This window comes from Chanodichthys erythropterus, chromosome 4 (genome assembly GCF_024489055.1).
Source record: "Chanodichthys erythropterus isolate Z2021 chromosome 4, ASM2448905v1, whole genome shotgun sequence".
NCBI lineage: Eukaryota > Metazoa > Chordata > Actinopteri > Cypriniformes > Xenocyprididae > Chanodichthys > Chanodichthys erythropterus.
In genome coordinates this window covers 7,691,604-7,712,005 of record NC_090224.1, presented here as the reverse complement: position 1 = coordinate 7,712,005, position 20,402 = coordinate 7,691,604, and the positions used below count along the sequence as shown (strand labels likewise).

Sequence of the window (20,402 nt, the reverse complement as noted above, 5' to 3'; positions counted from 1 at the left end):
AGACTACATTCGGAAAGTGTTACGTCATAAGACCTTCGGCAACGTTCGGATTTTCTAGACACAACCAATAGAACTCCGATAGCCATTATAGCCTCCTCCAGTAACCCGCTTAATTTATAATAAGTCGAATTTTCACCTCTATTCTTTCTTAAACGAAACTACTCCTTTCGTTTTGCTACTACTACTTTATTACGATACCGTCCCTAAATGCATATAAGAGTGCAGTCGTCAATCTATAGTCGATTGGTACGCCTGTTCCCCATTCTGTCCTCGCCATGGCGCCGTGTCCCTGCTCTCTCAGTTACTGAAAGTGGCCGCCTCTCTGCTGCTACCGACTCACGGTCTCTCTCCTCGCTCACAACCGCCATTTTGGAGACAGAGAGCTGCGAGTCGGCTGCAACAGAGACAGAGCAAAAACGGCGGACACGGGGACAAGGTGAGCTGGCGTTTATGAGTAACATGGTGGGGGAGCAATGGGGGAAGATGGCCGGGAGGGAGAAAGAATTAGAATATGGGAATCGCAGATCTGCTGGCCTCCTCGACTCCCGCAGTGCATATAGACATGAGACGGGGCAGATGGTGCTTGACCTCACGTGGAACAAGGCCACGGAATATTACGAATATTTTTAAACCATATATCTCCCTACATTTCATTTGACAAAGAGGTGGTGGCCTTAAAGAGACAGAACCCATTTCAATTATTCAAAATAATCAAGAACTTGCCATGATACTAATTCCTGTGGCTAAAAAAAGTCACCTCTGCACGGATATCACGGCAGCTAAACTCCATAGCCTTCCTTAAAAAAACTTATTAAAGCTAATTTTAGTGGTTGTAACTCAAATGTACCTTTTAATTGCATCGTTGCTAACTAGCAACATATACAGTAACCCTGGATTTAGATTAACAAGCAACACTGGCTGCTGAAACGCTTAGCGTTAGCTAAACCTAGCCAGCTTAATATGCTAGCTAAGCTAAGTCAGATATGAATCATCAGCCTGTCGATTATATTATGTACAGTACCAGTAATTTTACCCGGATTTTATAATGTGTTGAGACACCTTGCACTGCTATACATTTCCTCTTTGTATAAAAGGATACGCTCGTATCGTCATCAATGTGCGTTAGGTTTATAAACTGAGTTTGTCTCAAATGAAGATACCAAAATAGACGAGTATTTGGCAGTATTTATAAATGCGTGTATTGATGGTGTAACACGGGCATTAAAGCCAAATGAGTTGCCAAACTATTGAGATGAGAATAGTTTCATTAATTGTGTAACTCATTGCCAATGCTGTATGTGTTATGTTGCATCCAGGAAATGGTTAAAGGGGGGCACTAAAAACACAAGTGTGGTGTCAGTGCTATAGTTATGTTTACAAAACTCTGTGGAAAAAAGCCAGTATTATGAGGTTGAATATCATGTAATGCTTGAGATTTACAGTTGAAAGAATTACTACGTGATTCAAATGTGTAAATCCATTTCCAGTGGTGCATTGTCAATAAAAAAATGCACATTTTTTTTTTTATAGAAATAATAGTTTGGGTTAGGAGAAAGAGTTTAGTAGTCAAAGTCAGCATGAAATAGAAATTTAATCAATTTTCTAAATGCACATTATTGATCTTATAATTATGAACCATCAATCCATGCAAGTTTTATTTTTAAAGTCACAACGGAACGGAAGAAGCAAAAGATCTTTTCTTCTGTACTGTGACATTTCATATCTGCATGTAATGGATGATTGAAAAAGAAAATAATTAAAAAAAATTGGCCAGGCACTTGAATCTATGCATTTTGAGATGTGGTTGTTGCAGCTCATGTTGAAGCGGACTAAACAATTGGAAAAGTCCTGCCAGTGAGAAGTCTGTCATTTTCACCCGAAATTCCAGTTATGACATTTTGATTAAACATTATGATGCCTAATAAATAAATTAAACATGCACTGATGATTTGCTTATAATATTATCTGTAACATGCATTTAGAAAATATGGTGAATTTTCAGTTCATGCTGACTTTTTTTAAAACATGTTTTTAATTGAAATGTCAACTTTTATGTCAGGTGAAACAAGTCTTTCTGCTGATTTATTCCAGATTTCTCCAATCATTTTGTTCCCTTAAACCCCGCCCCCTTTCTTACAGTCATCTGCAAGTTTGCATTCAGTCAACAACCGATGGATAGAACCAAGTTCCCGTCCTACATTTCTTTATGAGAATCCATTTCACTCAGATGTACAGTTGTGCTCAAAATTATTCATACCCTTTGTAAATATGACCAAAGAAGGCTGTGATAATAAATCTGCATTGTTAATCCTTTTGATCTTTTATTTAAAAAATTTACAAAAATCCAACCGTTCATTGTAGAATAAGAATTTTAAATGGGGGGAAAATCTCATCATGAAATAAATGTTTTTCTCTAATACACATTGCTCACAATTAATCATACCATTTCATTAAATATTTTTTTTCAACCTCCTTTTGCCAAAATAACAGCTCTGAGTCTTCTATAATTCCTGGTGGGATTGGAGAACACCCATCTTAAGTGTTTGCTCCTAAATAGTTTTTTTCTTTTGACCATAGAACCCATCCCGTTTGAAGTTCCAGTAGTGTCAGTTACTTTTTAAACGTTCTATGGTCAGATGAAACAACAAAAAATTAGCTTTTTAGCAGCAAACACTTAAGATGGGTTTGGTGCACACAGGAATAAAAAGTACCCCATGTGTACAATGAAATGTACTGCTGGATTTTTAATGTTGTGAGCCTATTTTTCTGCCAGAGATCCTGGACATTTTGTTTGGATACATGGCATCATGGATTCTATCAAATACCAACAAATAAAAAATCGAAACCTGACCGCTTATGCTAGAAATCTTATAATGGTATGTGGTTGGATCTTCCATCAGGGCAGTGATCCAAAAACAAACATCAAAATCAACACAAAAATGTGTCACTGAGCACAAAACCAAGCTTTTGCCATTACCATCCCAGCTCCCTGACCTGAACCCTATAGAAAATGAGTGGAGTGAACTGAAGAGAAGAAGCACCAACATGGAGTTGGGAATCTGAAGGATCTGTATGGAGGAATTGTCTCTGATCTCTTCTCAGATGTTCTCCAACCCCACCAGGAATTATAGAAGAAGACTCAGAGCTGTTATCTTGGCAAAAGGAGGTTGCAAAAAGTATTGAATAAAAGAGTATGATTAATTGTGAGCAATGTGTATTAGAGAAAAACATTTATTTCATAATGAGAATTTCCCCCCATTTAAAATTCTGATTCTCCAATGAACAGATGGATTTTTGTACGTTTTTAAAATAAAAGATCAAAAGGATTAACAATGCAGATTTATTTTCCCAGCCTTCTTTAGTCATATTTACAAAGGGTATGAATAATTTTGAGCACGACTGTACGTCACAATGTGGAAAAGAGATCTGTTGCTACTTCTGTTACATCTTGACTCACTTGTGAATTTTCTTTTCATATGCTTGCTTTCATATGCTTCTGTTGAAACAGGAAAGCTGGATGGGACTTAATGAAGTGCTTGGCCAATTTTAAAATGAGTAAATATTCTTTAGTTTACAACACATAAAACATGATGTGCTAGTCAGTACAGGGGTATTGGGGGGGAATAAACATTCTCATTCTAGTGATTTGAGAAAGTGCAGAGCAAGATGAGTCAATGTCTTTTTTCTGTTTTCCTTAAAGACAAGACTATTTTAAACATATATCTGATTAAAGTACATTTCGATGACCTTTAGGAGTACATAATCATATAGACCAGTGTTTCTCAACCAGGGGTCCATGGACCTTGACATAATGCCAGGGGGTCCTTATAAAATATCTGAATATGAATTTTTTTATATTTTGACATGTTCCCATAAAAGTAGAAGATAATATATGTATAATATAAATGACAATATGACTAAATATGGGACAAGTCAACTAACTTAGTAGTAAATTATACTTGACTACATTTGGTCATCACAAAGACATTAATGATACCAATGAGCCAATTTTATTCTGGGGTCCTTGAGGATGGTTCTAAATATGACGGGGGTCCATTACTCAAAAAAGGTTGAGATTCACTGATCAAAAGCTCAAAGCTGACACACAAACAGCTACAAAAGTACACAAAGCTACAAAAGTACACTACCATTGTAACAAAAAGCTACAAAAGTATACTACCATTCAAAACTGGAGGTTTTTAATATTTTTATTCAGCAAGGATGCATCAAATTGATCAAAATTGACATTAAAAAGATTTACATTGTTAAAATGTATTACGGTTTCCACAAAAATATAAACAGCTGTTTAACTGTTTTCAGCATTGATGATAATAATAAGAAATGTTTCTTGAGCACCAATTCAACATATTAGAATGATTTCTGACAGATCGTGTGACGCTGACTGAAGTAATGATGCTGCTTTGCAATCGTGGAATAAATTCGATTTGAAAAATAAATGAAAATAGAAAACGGTTATTTTAAATTGCAATAATATTTCACAGTATCACTATTTTTACTGAATATTTGATCAAATGAATGCAGTCTTAACAGACTTCTTTAAAAAACATTAAAAAATCTTATTGAACCCAAACTTTTCATCGGGTCTTTGAACACATGCACATCTGAAAAGTCCAGATTAAGCAATGCAATCTCAAGCTTGTGGCCAGCTGATTCTGAACCTTACAAGGGTGTTATCAGATTGAGTAGCACCTCTCTTGCCCTACAGAGGTCACTTCTGGCTGGGACGATGGAATAAATTCGCTATTACATTTCAGTATGCTATCAATATGTTCATCTCAATCCATTTCATTCTCTTTCAGCCACTGTCAGTATCCCATGTGCACATGCATTTTGCAAGATGCACATAAGAATTTATTTCTCTCATTTGTCAGCTGCTATGAATTATTGTCATCCAGTTCTGAATATTTATATGCATTCTTATTGTAAATGTGGATCATATCTTTAGAAGAGCAGACATGTCGGTCACTCAATGCTGAAGTCAATATCACATCCTTTTCTGTTTCAGATTTATCATTTGTGCGACACTGAATGTTAAAATTGTGAAATATGAGGTCTCACTCTCCAAAGGTACTGTACTGCTTTGGTCACAGTTATGTTTTCAACTTCAGAGCTTTAAAATCACGTGATCTTCATAATTTCATTTAGAGTTAACCAAAAAACTTTCTTTATCGTCTATGCAGTGATCGCCGTTTCAGGCACTTTTAAACTCTGCCTATGGCCTCAGAGCAGGATGGCGTGGGAGACGCCACTTGCTCAAAGTTGGCCAAACCACTTCACCTGCAGTACCTTGAACGATCCCTCCGCCTAGACACCTTTCTAAGGCAGACTGCTGCTGTTTTTAACCAGAACATTTCCAGGTAATTTGAGTTACATATGACCTCTATGACTCTACAAAACCCTTAGACACTATATAATGTCCCAAACCTATTTGTGATTCTTGGCTATTTTGATGAATGTTGTTCTTCATTTTCCATAATTCCTAAAACCAGTAGCTAATGGTAGATTTTTATAGGAAATGCTGCACTGTAAATTTGTTTAAGATCGCTTCTCTATTTCAGCGATGACAGCGATGATGGTTTGGGCGAGGGGTCTTCTCTGCCCTCATCTAACCCACTGCTGGCAGTGAAAGAAGATCACGTCAACCTTGAGGACGAGACCAAGGACTCCTGCAGAGATGGAGAGACGGAGTGTGGCACTCTCAACGGAGCTGTGCTGCAAGGTACAGTACATAAAATAAAAAAATAGTCATCTGTTATATAACATAAGAATGCATATCCTCTTCTTCAAAGTAATTTTGTATATATAGAAGTCCAGCAGTCTTTTTGGACTTCAAGTCTGTCTTGGGCTGCAAGTACATTTGATCTCATTACAGTGATAAAGCGAGTAGTATTTGGCTGTATCATGTGATCTCAACAGGGTGGCTTCCATGAGGCATTCCAGTGTGTTCATGATTTTCAACACATATTTTTAAAAGTACTCTTCGTTTCTTTAGGGGTAAAAGTTTTTAATGAGTCACCTTTAACCACAAACTGTCTTCCTCAGAGCACAAAAGTGACAAGGCCAGTCTGTATAACTTCTCGAAACTGAAGAAAAGCAGGAAGTGGCTGAAGGTATGTATAGAGATAGCTCGGCAGTGATTCTAGGAAATGCTTTAACCAAATCCAATCCCTGCTCAATGGAAGCCTGTTTCTGTCTTAGAGTAAAAAATAAAACTAATTGTGATTTATAAAGTTTAAAAAAAGCACATTTTTCTAAAATAACAATGACATGGAAGAGGATTAGGGCCAAGCAATAATAAAAAATAAAACCATCTCGAGATTAAAGTTGTTAAATTTCGAGAAAAGACTCGTTAAATTTCGAGAAAAAAGTTGAGATAAAATGTTGAGAATAAACTCATTAAATTGCGAGAAAAACTCGTTAAATTTCAAGAAAAAAGTCGAGATAAAATGTTGAGAATAAATTCATTAAATTACGAGAAAAAAATCCAAATTTCGAGAAAAAGGTTGAGATAAAATGTTGAGAATAAACTCATTAAATTACGAGAAAAAACTCGTTAAATTTCAAGAAAAAAGTCTAGATAAAATGTTGAGAGTAAACTCATTAAATTACGAGAAAAAACTCGTTAAATTTAAAAAAAAAAAGTCGAGATAAAATGTTGAGAATAAATTCATTAAATTACGAGAAAAAAAATCAAAATTTCGAGAAAAAAGTCGAGATAAAATGTTGAGAATAAACTCGTTAAATTACGAGAAAAAAGTCAAGATAAAATGTTGAGAATAAAGTCATTAAATTACGAGAACAAATTCGTTAAATTATGAGAAAAATGTGGTTAAATTTCGAGATAAAATGTTTAGAATAAAGTAATTAAATTAACTAATTTATTCTCATAATTTAACAAATGTGTTCTCGTAATTTAACAACTTTTTTCTCAGAATTTAATTACTTTATTCTCTTAATTTAATGACTTTTTTCTCAACATTTTATCTAGACTTTTTTCTCGAAATTTAACGACTTTTTTCTCGTAATTTTATGACTTTATTCTCAACATTTTATCTCGACTTTTTTCTTGAAATTTAACGTCATTTTTCTCATAATTCAACGATTCAATTAATTCAATTTAATGACTTTATTCTCAACATTTTATATCAACTTTTTTCTCGAAATTTAACACGTTTTTTTCTTGTAATTTAATGAGTTTATTCTGAACATTTTATCTAATTTTTTCTTGAAATTTAAAGATTTTTTTCTCGTAATTTAATGAGTTTATTCTCAACATTTTATCTTGACCTTTTTCTCGAAATTCAACAACTTTAATCTCGAGATGGTTTTATTTTTTTATTATTGCTTGGCCCTAATCCTCTTCCGTAAGTGAGATTAATATCACAAAAGAAATAAATATTGAGAAATGAAGTCTAAGGGGGCTTGGTGATTGAGATGGGAAAGAAAATTGTGTTGCATTTGCTTCAAAAACCTTTGATTCTCTCACAAAAACTTTCCTCTAGAGAAAGAGTTTTTGTGAGCAAATGAAAAATTGGTCTTTGAAATAATGAGGTAGAATGAAAAACTATATTTTAAAGCTTCTGCGAGTTTCTCACGGAAACACAATACTTTCTAAGTTGAAGTTTCTCAGGGGAATGCAAATGTTTTGCAAGAAAAACTTTGAACATTGAAATATAAATGATATAATTTTACCATATTTATTTTTTTTTGCTCTGAAGGGGAAACAGGCTCAAGTCATACGATCATAATTAATCGTGCCTCTCCTTTTATGTCCATGTCTAAGCAGTCTAATGTTTGTGAATTGCAGGGCATCTTGCTGAGCGATGACACCACAGATTCAGATACTGACTCGGATGATTCTGACTTTACAATGACACGGGAAGAGCTCCAGGACATGCTGCGCCTGCACAAGTTCACCAAACTCCACCAGAGCAAGTTCCACTCTGACAGAGAGGTACGACGTGTTCGCTGAATCTAGGTTGGCTGCCCCCACATAGATGCCTTCATGGAAATTGTTGGTAATGTGTGTTTGTGTTCACAGCTGCAGCACTATCAACACTACAGCACAGGCCTCCTGTCCACTCACGATCCTTTCTACGAGCAGCAGCGCCACCTACTGGGCCTCAAGAAAAAGAAAATCAAGGAAGAGAAGAAATGTAAGGGTAAGCCTATAGGAACAAAAGAGGATGACAGGAACTGTTTTCTGGTCATTTGAATACTCATTGTTGTTCTTCTTTTGTAGCCAAGTTAAAAAAGATGAAAAAGAAGAAGAAACGGGGAGAGGACTTCTCCATGGAGGGACGGGCACACATTACTAAAATTTTTGCTAAGTTTTCCCATGATGCACCTCTTCCCATGATCAAAAAGAAGCACTTAACTATTGAGCAGCTCAATGCTCGTAGACGAAAAGTCTGGCTCACAATTGCAAAAAAAGAAATCCCAAAGGTACAAGCGTTTTTCTTGGTCAACCGTTTGCATTCCCCTCTATTTCTTCTGTTCATGCATTAGTCATTATTTTCATTGTTTCATTTCAGGCATTTAAACAGAAAGTCTCTGCAAGGAACTTTGTTTTAACCAATGCCAGAAAGGTAAGAGATACTTATATTTTACATAAACTACCGTTTAGAAGTTTGAGGTCTGTAAGATTTTTTCCATGTTTTTGAAAAAAGTCTCTCATGCTCACCACAAGGCTGAATTTATCTGATCAAAAATACAGTAAAAACAGCAATATTGTTAAATAATAATAGAATTTAAAATAACATTTCTATTTTTATATATTTTATAATGTAATTTATTGTTTTGATGGCAAAGGTGTAGTTTCTAATGTGCTAATTTGGTGCTCAAGAAACATTTTTTATTATTATCGATGTTGAAAACATTTGTGGAAATTATCATACATTTTTTTTTAAGGATACTTTGATGAATAGAACGTTCAAAAGAACTGCATTTATATGAAATAGAAAGACAATTTATATTGAGACAATATATGTCTTTAAGTCACAATTTAATCCATACTAACCAAATATAGGTGTTAATCTTACTGATCCCCAAACTTTTAAACAGTAATGTATAGTGTGGTCAAAATGTGTGGTCAATAGTGTGGACCAGGAATTCAAAATTTTTATTTAAACCAGGAAATAAAGAGAATGTTTTAGGATTTTGGAATTTACAAAATATGATTTAATTTTTATTCACATTTTTATTTTTCAGTCACTAAAAATGTCACACTTTTGTTTAGTCAGAAAAATGGGTAACACTTTACAATAAGGTTTCATTTGTTAACATTAGATAATATATTAACTAACATAACTGTATGTAACTGTATTTGTTAATCTTTGTTAATGTTAGTTAAAGGTGCCCTAGAATTAAAAATTGAATTTATCTTGGCATAGTTAAATAGCAAGAGTTCAGTACATGGAAATGACATATAGTGAGTCTCAAACTCCATTGTTTCCTCCTTCTTATATAAATCTCATTTGTTTAAAAGACCTCTGAAGAACAGGCGAATCTCAACATAACACCAACTGTTACGTAACAGTCGGGATCATTAATATGTACACTCCCAATATTTGCATATACCAGCTCATGTTCAAGCATTAGACAAGGGCAGCCAGTATTAACGTATGGATGTGCACAGCTGAATCATCAGACTAGGTAAACAAGCAAGGACAATAGCGAAAAAATGGCAGATGCAGTGATAATAACTGACATGATCCATGATATCATGATATTTTTAGTGATATTTGTAAATTGTCTTTCTAAATGTTTCGTTAGCTTGTTGCTAATGTACTGTTAAATGTGGTTAAAGTTACCATCATTTCTTACTGTATTCACGGAGACAAGAGCCGTCGCTATTTTCATTTTTAAACACTTGCAGTCTGTATAATTCATAAACACAACTTCATTCTTTATAAATCTCTCCAACAGTGTAGCATTAGCCGTTAGCCACGGAGCATAGCCTCAAACTCATTCAGAATCAAATGTAAACATCCAAATAAATACCATACTTATGCGATTAGACATATTGCATGACAAACACTTTGTAAAGATCCATTTTAAGGGTTATATTAGCTGTGTGAACTTTGTTTATGCTGTTAAAGGCAAGCGCGAGCTCCGTGGGCAGGGAGCGTAAGCATTTAAAGGGGCCGCAGCCTAAATCGGCTCATATTTAATGATGCCCCAAAATAGGCAGTTAAACAAATTAATAAAAAAAAAAATCTATGGGATATTTTGAGCGGAAACTTCACAGACACATTCAGGGGACACCTTAGACTTATATTACATATTTTAAAAAGTTCTACGGCACCTTTAAAATGATATAAAAATAGCTGTTCATAGTTTGTTCATGTTAGTTCACAGTGCATTAACTAATGTCAACAAATACAACTCTTGATTTTAATAATGTATTAGTAAATATTAAAATTAACATTAATAAAGTTGCTGTAGATAAATGCTGTAGAAGTGCAGTTCAGTATTAGTTCATGTTATCTAATATAAACTAATGAACCTCATTATAAAGTGTTAGCAAAAATTGTAACAAACGCATTTTTATTAGTTGTCTCAGAGGGCCTATTTTTGAAGATGTTTGTCAAGTCTTTGTGCATCTACCCCTCCCCAGTTGGCCCACCAGTGTATGCGTGAGGTCCGGAGGGCTGCGATCCAGGCACAGAAGAACTGCAAAGAGACTTTACCACGGGCCCGCCGCCTCACCAAAGAGATGCTCCTGTACTGGAAGAAGTATGAGAAGGTAGAGAAGGAGCACCGCAAGCGTGCTGAGAAAGAGGCTCTCGAGCAACGCAAACTGGATGAGGAGATGCGGGAGGTATTAATACATATACGCTAAAAATCACATTTCGCTGAAAATCATTTCCTAAAACATCATCCTGACAGTTCTCCCTGTGTGTCCCGTCAGGCTAAGCGTCAGCAGAGGAAACTGAACTTCCTGATCACCCAGACGGAGCTGTACGCTCACTTCATGGGGGGCAAGCAGAACGCTGGGGGAGACGGCACACAGGAGGAGATCCTGCGCAAGCTTGAGGACAACACCTCCCAGCGGCAGATCGACATCGGTGGAGGGGTTATGGTCAATGTCGGCCAAGAAGACTATGGTGAGACCTTATTCTGTCTTTGATGGATCATTCAGCGTGGATCTTCTGGAAATGTGTAGTAGAATCATGTGCCTTCCATACTTACCTCTTGCAGATAGTGAATATTACAAGTCTCAGGCTCTTAAAAATGCAAAAGAGGCATACCAGATCCACCAGGCTAGAGTAAGTGGCAGTTTGAATTACACTACACCATACACCATGTTTCCCTCTTGAATTTTGGCTGAAAATTACTTATTACAATGACCCTCTTTTTTTTTCTGTAGACCAGGTTGTTTGACGAGGAAGCAAAGGACAGTCGCTGTGCCTCTGTGCATGCGGCTAGCATGTCTGGCTCTGGCTTTGGCGAGAGCTACAGCTTATCAAATCCATCTATTCAAGCAGGTGAAGACATTCCTCAGCCCACCATGTTCAATGGGAAACTTAAGGGCTATCAGCTCAAAGGCATGAACTGGCTGGCCAATCTTTATGAACAGGTGATTTTTGATGCTCTCTTCTGCTTATTTCTCCATACACTACCGTTCAAAAGATATATTAATAATTTTATTCAGCAAGGCTGCATTAAATTGCTCAAAAGTGACCATTATAATGTCACAAAAGATGTATGTTTTAAAAATAAATGGTGTTCTTTTGGACTTTCTATTCATCAAAGAATGTCACATTTTCCACAAACTTAAGCAACACAACTTTTTTTCAACATTGATAATTATAAGAAATGTAATTTTAGAATGATTTCTGAAGGATCATGTGACTGAAGACTGCAGTAATGGCTGCTGAAAATTCATTTTTTTTTTAAAATCGACGAATTTTAAATTATAATAATTCATTATATTACTGTATTTTTGATCAAATAAATATAGTCTTGGTGAGCATAGAAAACATTAAAATATTTACCAAATTCTGCACAGTAACGTATATCGCATCCTTCCATCATGCTTTGAGCTTTATATAGATTGGGATGATTTATGTCTCTGTCCGATTGTCTCCCATAGGGTATTAATGGAATTCTGGCAGATGAGATGGGACTTGGAAAGACTGTCCAGAGCATTGCTTTACTTGCTCATCTAGCAGAGGTAAGGATTGATTTTCCAAGTTTTCTGAAGCCATGCAAATAGCTTTGTGTGATGAACAGACTGAAAATTAATTACTATAAATCTTGATATTTGCCTTAGCTTTCCTTGAAGACATTATATTAGCATTGTTCATGAATATTAATTGATAAGTTATTTTAAATAAAATATATTTTTGAATACATGATTTGTTTATGTAGTGCATTGTTATATTCGTGGTTATAAATGTATTATGGACTTGGTAATGATGACTGTCTGTTCAAATGATAAAGATTTATTAATTCATGGCCATATTTAATGAATGTGTTCTCTCATTTTAAATAACCCATTGCCTTGTACTAATTTGTTCCCTAGTTTTAATTTAGATAAATTGTGGCCACGATTGAACTACAACAAGAGAGCTAATTAAAAAGTTGTGGAAATTAATTCTCAATTCGTAGCCACGATATCCTGCTTTTTTATCCGGCTCTATTTATAACAAATAGTAATAATAATACTAATAATAAAAATCCCAATCTTTCTTTTCTCAGACCATATTCAAGCAAATACATAAATATCAAAATGTGGAATATTAAGATATTTTAATACCCTACCGTTAGCACAGCATAGCATGATAACATGGTTTGCACAACATTCTCCTTCTCTGTTGTATCATCTTCTAGCCAACAGATTTCACTTGAAAGATACTGTATTTCCTAATCGAAAATCTGGAAGAGTTTTATTTTTTGGGGGGAATATGACACCAGCGTTAAATAAAAAAACACAACTCTCTGTTCTGCTTTCCTGTGCTATCATATGCATTTCTCCCAAACAAGCCCCTGACACCACAAATCAGTTCTTTGGCATCGATGTGAACCCTCCAGCTGTCTCCGCTGCCCTCTGTGACTTCCAGGGCTTGCGAAAAGAGAAGGATACAGAGTTTTGGTATTTGATATGAAAGCGTAGCGCTGTGGGCCCATAGGAAGCCATGTTAGCCTGGTACCTTGTTCTTCAGTTGTTTCCTGTTTTGACCCCTCTCTTCTCTCTCATTCTTTCCCACCATCTCCGCTCCTATCCCACTCTGCCGTCTGCACCTGTTTGGCTTATTTTGTGTTCGTGTGCTCTAACGGACAGAGAGAAAACATCTGGGGACCCTTCTTGATCATCTCCCCTGCCTCAACACTCAACAACTGGCATCAGGAGTTCTCCCGCTTTGTCCCCAAATTCAAGGTGAGTGTGGCAGCTGTGCAGGGAAACACCTGCAGTTGTGGCATCCTTTTTACTACTCTGTCTCTCTGTCACTGTCTCAAACCTTTTATAAACCCATTGAACTACGTCTATTTTCGGAACAATGGAAAATGTGTTTTTTCTTAGCCTCTGCATATTTCTGCTGTAAGGAAATGCATGACAGATTATTGCACTTCTGGTTTGATTTTTGTAATCCTTAGGGGGCAGTGTTGTATCATTTATAGTGTGTTCTACTAATATCAGCAACCTAAATATTCATTTCCTGCCAGTCAGACTGAATGTCACAAATCATCAGTATCTAAAATCCCAGCCAGAATAACTTGAGGAATATCAGAGGGCTGAACAATAATTATTTCTTTTTGTTGGCCTGGTCAGGCTAGTAGTTCAGATTTATACTTGCCCTGCCAATATTTTCACTGACTCCACCACAATTTATTTTTAGCAGCATATTTTTGTGTGTCAGAAGGAAATACGTTTTTCATTAAACATTACTTTTCTTTATATTAAAAACAAGTTACAACAAATAATTTATTACATTTTTAATGTAATTTATTACATATGCACTAACTGGAAATATTAGAGCTATAATGTAACTTGATGAAAGCTATAAATGCACACACTTTTTCTTGCTCATTCTTGCCCGGATCAGTCGGTCCATACTTATTGTTAAGCCCTGAATAATTTACATTATACACTTTGTAATGAGGATAAGATTATGAAAAGTATGTGCCGTCAAACAATTAATTACAATTAACTGCATTAAAAATAAAAGTTTGTGTTTACAAGTGTGTGGACTGTGTGTATTATGTATATATAAATACACGTTTTTATATATTTAACAAAAATATATTTATATGTAAAATATATTTATTTATAATATAAATTATATATAATATACATGTATACATGTAAATATTTTTTTAAAAAAATATACGCAATGCACACACTTATATCATGCAAACAAACTTTTGTTATTTAATTTTGGCAAGGACGTTTTTTTAAATTTCAAATATTTTATTACTTATTTTGATTTGATCAGGCAAAAAAAAAATTCAAATAATATTTCTTTTGTTCTCTTTCTCGCAGGTGTTACCGTACTGGGGGAACCCTCATGATCGTAAAGTTATTCGAAAATTTTGGAGCCAGGTAAGCATTTCATAAGAATATTGCTTGAATATATCAGATTAATTGAAATCTACTACTACAATGGTATTTTATCCCTGTTTGGCTCCCGTAGAAAACTCTGTATACCCAGAATGCACCTTTTCATGTGGTCATCACCAGTTATCAGCTGGTGGTGCAGGATGTGAAGTATTTCCAGAGGGTGAAATGGCAGTATATGGTTCTGGATGAGGCCCAGGCACTGAAAAGCAGCACTAGGTAATCCAGTTTTTAAAGTGTGTGTGTGTGTGTGTGTATATATATATATATAATATTTTTTGCATAGCAAAGTAAGATGATAACAAGACAAATGGGAATATTAAATACAAACAAATTGTGACAATAATAAAAAAATAAAAATAAAAAAAACATAACCTAAAAGGATAACCAAAAAATTATTTATTTTAACACCGTTCCATTACAGATATAATATTACCCCTTAACTAGATATAAACTTTGTTTTACACAGTATTTACTTAAATGTTTTGGAACTGACACTAGCATTGCCTTTTCTGTTAACTGGCCAAAAAGACTGGTTATCAGCTCATGCTTAAGTCTTAAAATGGCCAAATATAGGCCAGTTAATTATTGTAGTTTCTTGTGAATATAGCTCCAAAATGTGAAAATCTGGTTGTCTAACTGATATGCATCATTGATTGAGCCTTTCAACAAGGGAAAAAGAGCTTATAAAAAGCTCCAGATGCTCCAGAGAGTCTCCAGAACTGGTTCATCTCAGATTTTCCATATTCCCGTCCTCATAGTCAGTGCAGTGACACCATGTCTGGACTGGAACCCTTCAGAGAATGAGGGCCTCTCGAGCTCCGAGTGTGAGTTTGTGCCTCTCTGGAGATGACAGCACATGTGCCAGCAGCTTCTGTTGTGGTGGAACATGATTTATTGCCCAATTGGAATCTCGACAGGGCGTCAGAGCAGCTTTCTTGAGCTTTCAAGTCTCTAAAGTCCCCAGTAATCAATGAAAGACTTAACCAAGTCTGAGACGTGAGCTCTGAAGAGAATCCCTGTAGCATTCAGAGTTCAGCATTGAGCGCTGTTGTCATGCAGAGTTATATTCTCCATTAACCTCAGCTTGCTTGGGAGGTCTTAGTAGCTGTGTCTGGTTCTTCTTGGCAGCGTCCGATGGAAGATTCTCCTTCAATTCCAGTGCAGAAACCGCCTCTTGCTAACAGGGACACCAATCCAGAACACAATGGCAGAGGTGAGTGTATTTATGCAAGACCTTGTTTGAGAGTCCACGTGTGCGAGACAGCGAGTGCAGTACCACAGAAAAACTTGACGCCATTGTTCTTCCTCTCAGTTGTGGGCCCTACTTCACTTCATCATGCCGACTCTGTTTGACTCTCATGAGGAGTTCAACGAGTGGTTTTCCAAGGACATTGAGAGTCATGCTGAGAACAAATCTGCTATTGATGAAAGTCAGTCAACTCTTGTGTTTATCTCCATTTTGTTTACTGTCCATTTTATCTCCAGGGAGGTTAAAATATGTGTTAGGGTTGAACAATTTAGTAAAAATAAAAAGAAAGCTGGTTTGAAAAAGCCAGGATAGTAGGTCAAAGGTTTTCAGTTTGAATCATTTTAAGTTTGAAGTAGTTTTGAAAATTTCCAAGGTTTTAAGGCCTTCCTCATCCAGTCTATCAGATAGATCAGATCAGATGCTCTGGGAAGTTGCTAGGATTTTCTGGGTATTGCTATGTGGTTGCTAGGTTGTTTTAGCATGTAGTTAGCAAATATTAGCATGTTACTAGAAGGTTTAGCAAGTTGCTGGCATGTTTTTATATTTTAGCATTTTATTAGGCTTTGCAATGTTTTATCATTTAACTATTTACTACTATTACTACTACTGTCCTAAGATAGGAGAGAGTCAGAAATTTTGATCTTATAATAATCTGTTTAACTCAAAGAACAGCAAGCCAACATAATTATTTTAGATTTCAGCTGCAAAACAACAAAGATTTAACATTTAATATTGTATTAATATTAAAACAGCATGATATTTTGTCCATGTTCTAATAGACATAATTTACACTGGTTTACCCTTTCAGACCAGCTGTCCAGATTGCACATGATCCTAAAACCCTTTATGCTGCGCAGAATAAAGAAAGATGTGGAGAATGAGCTCTCTGACAAGGTGACACAGTCCTACAGTATCTCAGACAGAATTATGGTTTGTGTTTTCATGCCTAAAGTCTATGTATGTGATATTTATTTTATTTATTTTTTAAACCTTTATCTCAGATTGAAATCCTGACATACTGCCAGCTGACCAGCAGACAGCGGCTACTCTACCAGGCTCTGAAGAACAAGATCTCCATTGAGGACCTGCTGCAGTCATCAATGGGCACGGCCCAGCAGTCCCACAGCACCACCAGCAGCCTCATGAACCTGGTTATGCAGTTCAGGAAGGTGAGGCTGGGTATATCAGCTAGATGTAGTTCACCCAAAAAATAAAATTCTGTCATCATTTACTGACCCTCATGTTGTTTTTATTTCGTGGAGCACAAAAGAAGATATTTTGAAAAATGTTGGTAATAGCAACATTAAATAAATTGTGTAAATTAATATTTTTTTCATTTGGAACCAAAACTGTTAGGTTACAAACATTTTTCAAAATATATATATATATATATTTTTTATGTTCCACCAAAGAAAGAAAGTCATACAGGTTTAAAACAACATTAGGGTGAGCAAATGATGACATCATTTTCATTTTTGGCCTGTGTTCTTTCAAACTCATTGTACATACAGTAAAGAGTTGCAGTTTTTAAACACTGTTTTTCACAAATTTAAAAGGTTTGTAACCACCCAGACCTGTTTGAGCGTCAGGAAATACGCTCGCCTTTCCACATGTCCCTGAAGCCTTTCATCATGTCCAAGTTCCTGTTCCGACACGCCATCCTCCGCACTTCTGACCTCGGAAAGACTAAGTGAGTTTATCTTCATGTAGCTTCCATGTTTACTGTACCTCCCTCAAGGCTTGTTCACATCAAGGACAATAACTATAAAGTAAATTGCCTTAATTCTATGAGATTATATTACCATAATTATAATGATATCGACACAGAGGAACAGTATCATTCGAATCACTTTCAGAGCAATTTTCTTTACTAGCTGTTGAAGGCTAGAAAAACATTGTCAGCCAATCAGAATCCACCTGACTTTCAAGAGTTCGAACATCAGCAAGTGGCAGACGACATAACTGCAGCATGTAATTATAATAAACAGAACGTTATTATGGTGTGAACTAATATAGTTACCGTTATAGTTCTCGTTCTTATTGTGAATGAACCATGATTCCTCGCCAACTGTGCGGCATTGTTGATTCCATCTCCCATCAAAAGTTGTTATACTACACATGAAATAGCTTTGACGAGTTTCTATTAGATTGTGTTCTATTCATTCTCTTCACTCCTTAGGCTGAAGCAGACTCTGCTCTCTCCGTTCTCTGCACAACACATTCAACAGTCCTTGTTTCACAGAAAAAGTGAGACTCTTTATTTATCCCATAATTATATTCTAATTTTATCATTATAAAACTTACACTTATTTCTGATCAACTGCATGATCGGTACAGCTGATGATGAAGGCAGCAGCTTTTCCTTCCTGCGTTTCATCGATGTGTCTCCTGCTGAGATGTCCAACGTCATGCTTCAGGGGACTCTAGTGAGGTCAGTTAATTCACATTCATGTTAGAGACTATTAAATGATAAAATACACCCTTTCTCTGATTTAAAGGGATAGATCACCTGAAAATTAAATCATGTCATTCCAAAAAAGAATGACCTGAGGTCTGTCATTTGTCAAAATCTTCATTAAGTTCCACAAAAAAAAAAAGAAGAAAAGAAAGTTTTGGAATGACATGAGGATGAAGAAAATGACAGTTAATTTTTGCGTGAACTATCCCTTTAACAAATGGATTTTTGGAATAAATTTGCATTATTCAAGCACATTCTCATCCGGTAGGATCCATGACTCTAATAAGAACTGAATATATCAATAAGAATCTTATTCTTTCCACACTTGGATGCATCACCCAGTGGATTCAGATGATATTTACGTATGGGATTCAGTACATTCATTGTTTCCTCTGGCAGACGAATGCGACTTAACAGCTAATAATAAAATCTCCTTTTTTCCTCTTCTCCCAGGTGGTTAGCCCTATATCTGTCCTTTAAATCAGCATACCGGCTCCACCACAGCCGACTGTGGGATGTAGAAGAGGAGCAGGAGAATGAGGCTAAAGGGAGAGCCCGGTTACACAAGCTGTGTCTTTCACGCAGAGATCTCATTCTGTGGCTCAACAAGCCAACGTCTTTCCCAAACGTCCACAGTAGTCCTATTCTACAAGTGAGCATTGACATTCTTTTTTTGTTGTTCTTTGTCATGTGATAGCATATGTACTTGTGGCCTTCATCACTAAATGCTTGTAATTATCAACCTCTTTGGCTCAGTTTTTGGGATTGATGACCGCATTTACTTACAGGTGTGAGTCTCGAGATGTCCTGTTCACACAGCAACTTACAGTAGCCTCTTGAATACTGTCTGTATGAATGTGCAATGGGAGTCAAGCCCATATTCTCTTACCAGTAACCAAAGTCACAGTGACCAAAATAATACCAAAGATGCCGTCATCCATAAAACTGAAAAGTTGTATCATTTTTAACATGACAAGATTTCAATTGAGCTGCGAGTTCATCTGTCAGATCTTCATTTGCTGACAGCAGCATTTAAATCTGGGTGGAGAGTATTTGAGTTGAGTTGAGACAGACAGCTCATAATGCCGTCGCTTACTGAAGAAATGAGGGAAAAATGCTCTTAAGAAATGTTTTTTTTAAAAGTTGAATTACTTATAACTTGAGTGCCACATTTTTAGAGCATTGTGATGCACAAGACAGGGAGACGCTGAGACGCAAAGCACATGAGACGTTAACGCAACTGTCAAACGCTTCCATCTAGTGCATGTTTACATAGAAAAACAATGGAAAAGCAGCGCAGTCAAAAATGAGTTCTGTATGACTTTTATTGGCATACATTGTAGTTATATGTCCAAAAATAATAAGTACTGATTATTTCTCAAGCATGACTCAAAAGACAGAGTGGAACAGTTCTGCTTCTGGATGTTTAGTTAGCGTGCTCATACAAAACTGAGTGTCTTCCAAAGTTTTGATTGCACAAACTTTGACATATTTCTTTGTTCATCATATTTCTTGCGTTCACTGTTTTGTGAGTGCGTAGGCCTTGGGTTACCCCACTGAACCAGATTAAATGACCCTCATCTTTCATTAGCGCAGAGGGTTCGTATTTCGTTGTGGAAACCTATTTCCACTCACCCACAAGACACTTCAACGTTGCTGTATATCAAATGCAGATTGAAATATCAAAGGTCCAAACTGATTATCGAGGAAAGGAAAGACGATAGAGGAAGTGATGGTGGATGTCCCAGTCCAGAAGCTACAGTGTCATCCCCCGGAGGCCAAACAGCAGCAGGGGTTAACCTGCAGTTTGGCGCACTGGCGTGCGTTCAGGCTACGGTCAGGGGAAGCTGTGTTCAGAAGGTGCTGACTGAGGTGTAATATTATCCACTTCCCACTACGGCTTTTATACCACACAAGCGTCTCCTAGCTCCACTGGGGCATGGATGGGGAATATGACACCACAACAATCAGCTTCCCCGTGTGGAAATGTGGACCGACCCATATCGAGTGCTCCGAAGCCTTGCTGTAGACTCGTAAAGAATCTTAACTAGTGCTAACTAGTGGCAAAAGTGAAAGCACCTGCCTTTTTCTAAGATTTCAAATCTCCC

The 20,402-nt window shown here is 36.3% G+C and overlaps 1 protein-coding gene across 4 annotated transcripts in view; it reads left to right on the top strand.

The window, feature by feature from the left end:
- The first annotated feature begins 317 nt into the window (after nt 1-317).
- ino80 (INO80 complex ATPase subunit) overlaps nt 318-20,402 on the top strand; it is a 41,855-nt gene continuing 21,770 nt past the window's right edge. For 2 of the 4 annotated variants that reach the window (XM_067383904.1, XM_067383902.1), the window contains exons 1-25: nt 318-436; nt 5,027-5,088; nt 5,202-5,378; nt 5,580-5,740; nt 6,064-6,131; nt 7,829-7,975; nt 8,063-8,183; nt 8,264-8,466; nt 8,556-8,609; nt 10,640-10,843; nt 10,934-11,129; nt 11,224-11,291; nt 11,393-11,602; nt 12,119-12,199; nt 13,310-13,405; nt 14,510-14,569; nt 14,661-14,803; nt 15,716-15,800; nt 15,900-16,017; nt 16,645-16,730; nt 16,838-17,005; nt 17,393-17,526; nt 18,016-18,083; nt 18,174-18,267; nt 18,748-18,946. In XM_067383904.1, coding sequence (XP_067240005.1) covers nt 5,236-5,378; nt 5,580-5,740; nt 6,064-6,131; nt 7,829-7,975; nt 8,063-8,183; nt 8,264-8,466; nt 8,556-8,609; nt 10,640-10,843; nt 10,934-11,129; nt 11,224-11,291; nt 11,393-11,602; nt 12,119-12,199; nt 13,310-13,405; nt 14,510-14,569; nt 14,661-14,803; nt 15,716-15,800; nt 15,900-16,017; nt 16,645-16,730; nt 16,838-17,005; nt 17,393-17,526; nt 18,016-18,083; nt 18,174-18,267; nt 18,748-18,946 — 2,907 coding nt within the window. In that variant the 5' untranslated portion in view covers nt 318-436; nt 5,027-5,088; nt 5,202-5,235. Of the gene's footprint in view, nt 437-3,403; nt 3,556-5,026; nt 5,089-5,201; nt 5,379-5,579; nt 5,741-6,063; nt 6,132-7,828; nt 7,976-8,062; nt 8,184-8,263; nt 8,467-8,555; nt 8,610-10,639; nt 10,844-10,933; nt 11,130-11,223; nt 11,292-11,392; nt 11,603-12,118; nt 12,200-13,309; nt 13,406-14,509; nt 14,570-14,660; nt 14,804-15,715; nt 15,801-15,899; nt 16,018-16,644; nt 16,731-16,837; nt 17,006-17,392; nt 17,527-18,015; nt 18,084-18,173; nt 18,268-18,747; nt 18,947-20,402 lie in introns of those variants that run through there. The other 2 variants (XM_067383905.1, XM_067383903.1) reach the window with 2 other exon arrangements.